The sequence below is a fragment of the Amorphotheca resinae genome, assembly GCF_003019875.1.
Source record: "Amorphotheca resinae ATCC 22711 unplaced genomic scaffold M430scaffold_4, whole genome shotgun sequence".
Lineage (NCBI taxonomy): Eukaryota > Fungi > Ascomycota > Leotiomycetes > Helotiales > Amorphothecaceae > Amorphotheca > Amorphotheca resinae.
The window spans coordinates 2,215,503-2,221,683 of record NW_020194474.1 but is presented as its reverse complement, the minus strand read 5'-3'; the positions used below and the strand labels follow the sequence as shown (position 1 = coordinate 2,221,683).

The 6,181-nt window shown below is 31.5% G+C and overlaps 1 protein-coding gene across 1 annotated transcript; it reads left to right on the top strand.

Annotated features, from left to right (window-relative positions):
- Window positions 1–2,464: 2,464 nt before the first annotated feature.
- On the top strand, window positions 2,465–2,668 carry M430DRAFT_98644 (hypothetical protein; the record flags this gene model as incomplete). The annotated part of the gene is made up of 1 exon (XM_024870135.1): window positions 2,465–2,668. A coding segment is annotated over one exon (204 nt), but the record flags the coding sequence as incomplete, so codon positions are not given.
- Between the last annotated feature and the right edge of the window lie 3,513 nt (window positions 2,669–6,181).

Sequence of the window (6,181 nt, the reverse complement as noted above, 5' to 3'; positions counted from 1 at the left end):
CTTTTTAGAGAAAGTAAAAGACTATATAATATATATACGCTAAGTACTTAAACAGTTATAATAGTATAACCTCTACGTTAACCTTAAGAAATACGATTTTAATACTTAGTCTATAGAGTTCTTAGGTTTTATTGTTTTAACTAAGAAGGTATTAATAGAGTTAAGCTAGGTCTTTATAATTAGAGAGTAGCTAGTGTCGTGTACTTTCTAGGATATTTAGGTGTTTTTAGGTTTTACGAACTTTTACTACTAGTTTATTAAAGGCTACTTACGGCTAATAGTACTACTTACTAACCTCTTAAAGGGTATAAATTAAGGTAAGAAGGTAGGGCCTCTAGTGTTTAGAAAGAAAGTATAATATATATTTAATAAGCTAAAAAAGGTATTTACGACTACTCTAATACTTACTTACTTTACGCTAGGGTTACTTACACTTATTAAGACTAATGTATCTTAGTTTACTATAGCTAGGGTTTTGTTACAACTTGTCGGCTAAGAGGATATAAAGTAGTAATACCTTGTCGCCTTTTACTTAAAGAAGCTAAACCTAGTATAATAAGTCTACCTAACTTATAACTAAGAGATACTAGTAATTATTATAGCGTTTAAGTACTAGAGACACTACCTTAGCTATACCTTTATACTAGTAACAGTTAAGACAGACTATAATAACCTAAAATAGTTTATAAAAAAGAAAAAGCTAAATAAGAGACAGGTACGTTAGGTCTAGAAGCTAGCTAAGTTTGATTTTAGTATTAAGTACTAGCTAAGTAAGAGTAACCTTACTAACGGCCTATTAAGGCGCTTAGACTATAAGTCTAGTACTAACAAGATTAGGCAGGACTTACTCTTAGCCCTAAGAGAGAAGCTAAGAGGCGTACTTCTAATAAGAGTCGCTAGTATTATAATAAAAGGTCGACAGATCCTAGCTATAAGGGTAGGATCTCTAGAACTCTTAGAGAGTAAGGACCTTTAAGTAAGACAAGATGTCTTAGGCTAACCTAAGTATTAGTAGCTATAGACTAGGCAAGACGCTATAAGGCTGTTAGGTATACGCGACGTAGCTAAGACCTAGCTTAACCTTATTACTAAGACTAGTAACTATAGATACCTTGTCTTATAAGAGTCTATTAGGTTAGTAGTAGGCCCTAAAACAGTATATAACGTACTATTAGAATTAATAACTAACTTAATCTAGAATACCTAATAAGAAGACACTTTTATTTAAGGAAAAGGATAGGAATTAATACTAATACATAAGGTACGCACTAGTACTATAAGAGGGCGACAAGGCCTTAGTAACAGTAAGACTACCTTAAGAGAGCGACAAGGCCTTAGTAGTAGTAAGACTACTATAAGGAGCTTATAAGGCCTTAGTAATAAGACAAAAGAAAGACGATAGAGCCTAGACGCCTAAATTTAAGGTAATATTATAAGAGATAACGTAAGTAAGAAACTTAAGGACAAGGAAGATAACCGCTTAAAGTAGTACGTTAACTTAACAGGTCTACTTTAGTATAATAGCTAGGTCTATATCCTAGAAAGTAAAGCCTTAAGGAGTAAGATCTTTACGATTAACTATAACGACCTAATAGTAAGGTACTTTAGCGCTACTAAGACACTAGAGCTTTTTTAGTACAAATACTTTTAGTAAGGTATACACTATAATGTTAAGAAATAGGTTAAGACTTATATAGTCTACTAGAAGACTAAACCTAAGAGGTACTAGCTATACAGTAAGTTAGTACTACTAGAACGGCCGACAAGGCCTTAGGTACAGATTTTAATAGATTTTATTATAGGCCTGCCCTTAAGTAAGTTTAATAAAAAGGTATTTAACTTATGTCTTATAGTTATTAATAGGTATATAAAGGTAGCGTACTATATCTTATACTATAAGACGATTATAGCCTTATAGCTAGTAGAACTCTTTATATACTATATAGTTAAGGATTTTAGGACTCTAGAGAGGATTGTATTAGATAAGGGCCCTTAGTTTATAAGTAAGTTTTAGGCCTCTTTATGTTTTTACCTAAAGGTAAGACGCTAGCTTAGTACTACCTTCTACCTATAGAGTAATAGTTAGACTAAGGTATAGAACTAGACTATTAAACATTACCTTTAAGTATATACGATATATAGGTAAGACAACTAGACATTAAAGCTTGCCTTAGCTAAATTTATATATAATAATAGTGTGTACTTCTTAATAAGGGTAACCTTGTTCTACGTACTATATAGATTCTTACTAGAGATCTAGGTTAATGTTAAGGACGACATTATAGAGAAAGAGGTAGTAGTAGTATATAAGAAGGTAAAGTAGATTAAGAAAGAGAGGGTAGCGCTAGATAAACATTAGCGTAACGCTATTAAAGCGTAAAAGAGATTCTATAATAAGAAACGTAAACCTATGTCCTTTTAAGTAAGTAATAAGGTAATACTCTTAACTAAACACCTCTAAGTTACTAGGCCTAACAAGAAGCTATTAGATTACTACCTTAGCCCTTTTAAAGTTACTTGTATTACGTTAAATAGGTTAGCCTATAAGCTTAAGTTACTCTTAGTATTTAAAATCTACCTTATGTTTTATGTGTCCTTACTAGAGCCGTACTACTATAAAGCTAGCATAACACTAGAGCTACCTAGCCTAGACGTTATAAAAGGGTAGAAAGAGTTTAAGGTAGAATTAATTCTAGTATATAAAGAACAAGCTATAAGAAGGCAATACTTAGTAAGATAAAAGGAGTATACTTCTATAGACGACACGTAAGAGCCGGTAAGAAACCTTAGAAACACTATAAATGTAGTCTAAGAGTATAAGGAGGTAGTACTAATTAAGGACTAAGGTAACGTTATAAAAAGGAAACACTAGAGAAGGCGTAGGTTATAGTAAGTAGTTAGGTTAAGAATAGTTATTAATTTAGAAAAAGAAAAAAAGGAAAAAAGTAAAAACAAGTCCTAGTTGTACGCTAGTAACATATACGCGTAACCTAAGCCTTACGACTATATAGCCTAAGACTACTAGACTAGACTAACTACTTATTATTACTGTCGTTATCCTTATTATCCTTTATATTATTATTGTCGTTATTGTTATTATTACTATTATAAAGATCTGTCTTAGTAACAAGTAAGAGGTTAGACTAACTAAGGTTAGTAAGTACTAGTAAAGCAAAAAGGACACTTACGTTATACTAATAAGTGTCTATAATAACATTAATTAAGTAGTAGAGACCTTATAGTACGTTAACTATAATTAAGACGGCTTTAGTAGTAGTACGTAAGGGCTATAAGAGGCCTTAGAGGCGGGCTTAGTAAAAATAGCTCTTAATTCGCTAGGTAAAAGAGCGCTAGTAAGGCCTTAGCTTTGCCTTAAGGGTTGTAGAGTAAGTAGAGACAAGATTAGCTATAATAACGGCTTTAGTGTAATTAGACAGAAAGAGTAACTTATTAAGCTTAGCTACAAACTCTTATAAGATCTTATAATAAGCTTTACGCTTAGTAGTACATTAGTTATACTTAGTCTAACCTGCCTAAGTAATACAGGTAAGCCTAGGCTTAGCCGCTTATGTCTTTATATAGTAGACGTAGTAAGTATAGAAAAGGCGTAAGAGTATACCCTATAAGTATAAGGACAGGCAGGGTTAGTTATAGTAGAGTAGTATCGTGTAAGGTAAGAGAGGGTTAAAGAGAGAATAAGGAAAGGCGTAACGCGTAAGGTAATAGCTTAGAAGAGAAGGCTTAAGAAAGGTAGTACTAGAGAGGTATAAAAAGTAAGGCTACTTAATTTAAAAAGAGAGGAAAAGAAAGGTAAGAAAGGGAAAGTTTACCTTTTTATATACTCTTTCTTAGTAACGTGTTATAAGACACTTACTAATAATACGATACAAATATTTAGTAAGGCTTTATAAACAATTCTTTACGTTAAACAAATTCTTACGTAGACAAGGTACTATAAGTAAAGAGCGGCTAGAGCCTTTATTATGTAGCTTATTAGGAACGCGCTAGCGCGAATCTAGCGTAATAAGTACGCTACTATAAGTATAAATAAAGATAGAGAGTAGATAAAGGAAAGAGATATTCTTTCTTCTTTATATTTATACTATATTATTTTAAGGTTTTAGGGTAGGAATAGTCTATATATAAGGTAAGAGCTATAAGGAGAGGCATAAGGCTTACTTAGCGTAGCCCTTACGTATTCTAGGTACGCGTTACAAAAGAAGAGCTTAGCTATATCTAGTACAAGTTTTACGTAACTCTAGGAAGGCGCTATATCTAGTGTTTACCTTTAGTAATAGAAATAGTGTTAAAGTAAGAAAAGCTTTTATTATAAGGTAATAAAGCTTAAGAAAGAAAGAATAGAATAGCTAAAGAAAGATAGGCTATATTATCTAATAGTAGACAAGTACGTATCTTAGTAATTGTTATACTAATCTTTATACTAATCTACTATAAATAATAAGGACTTATAAGACTTTTTACTACTTAAGTAATTTTTTATATTAAAAGAAAAAGCTATATAAAGGAATATAACTATATAGTATAAAGAGAATAATAGATAAGTAGATTTACTAGGGCCTATAGATTAGTAGCTAGAAGATCTAGAGATTAACGATATAAGGTTTACGTTTTCTAACTAGTACTTTAAGTATTACTAGGCGTATAGACTAATCTATACTAATAAAGAGCCCTCTAATAAGACATACGATTACGTCTTCTTGTCTAGTATAGACCTCTTTATAATAAAGGATTTAATTAAGACTAAAGAGATACTAAAGGCGTTTTTTTACGTTTAATTTTTTATAAAAAAAAATATAAAATAATCGTTCTTTTCTTTATATATAACTTATATTTAGTTATAATACTCTTATCTATAATAGTATAGCTTATAATTTATGTAGTAGAAATTAAGATATCTAAAATTAAGGATTATTAGAGGCGTACTTGTTAGAGATTAGTATTACAGGTAATATAGTAGAGAATCATAGTTAAGTAGCTAGTAAGTCGTAGTATACTTTAATTTAAATCTAAACTAATTCTTACCTTCCTTTCTTACCCCTTACTCCCTAAGATATATATGTACTACCTAAGAACCCTAAGTAGCCTTAGCGTACTTATAGGTACATAAGGCCTACGTATTCCTAATCCTACCCCTTTAAGTCCTTAACATTACCTCTCTCTCTTACGGCTCTGTCTTAGAGTCGTATAAGCTAACTCTTAGGCTATATTACCCTAGGCGTAGTTAGTATTATACTAATCTTTATACTAATCTAATATAAAACTAGTATACTTAGACGTAGCTCTACTATACCTTAACTCCTCTTTTATTAATATTATTACTAATTTTGTTAATACTTTTATTATTTAATTTTTTATTCTCTTACTATATCTCTTTATAAAAAGAAAACTAAGGAACGGTCGTCTACGCCCCTTACTACCCTAAAAACTCGAAAATAAATAATAGAATTAAAATTAGTACCTTTAGATACTCTTTAGAGTACTAGTAGACTATAAGCGAGCTTATAGTAACAGATAGTAGGTATACTAGACTTAAACAGAGCTAATACTACCTACTTACAAGTAAGAGCCAGTACTTCTATACCCTAACTAAGAGCTATAATAAGGAGCTAGAGAGTAGTAAGAGTAATAAGGACAATAAGATAAAGAAAATCATATAAAGGATTAAAGCCTACGTAATACTAAGTAAGGAGAAAGAGGCGTCGTGTCTCTTACACGACCTTATTACTATAACAATAATAGTAGTAAAGATAAGAGCTACAAATATAACGACCCTCTTATATACCTCTAGGTCTTCTTCTAATAATAACCTAGTAACGATTAGACAACTAAGAACGATGTTAGAAGAGGCCTTCTAAAGGCTAGTAACAATAGTAGCCCTTTAGGCTACCTACGCGTTAGTAGCAAGCTAGCGCCTAATAAGAGTCTAGGTTATACTAGAGAGGTAGATTAAGAAGCTAAAGATTAGAGTAGATAGACAGATAGAGGACCTAACACGTCGTAGTACTATTAAAGTAGTAATAGTAGCTAATATAGTAATAAGGGACGCTAAGGTAGTAGTAACCTACTAGCTACCTAGTAGCGACACTATCCTTACGTTTAAAGAGGCTATACTAAAGAACGTAATCTAAGATTAGGGCTAGGTATAAAAGGCGTTTAGGCC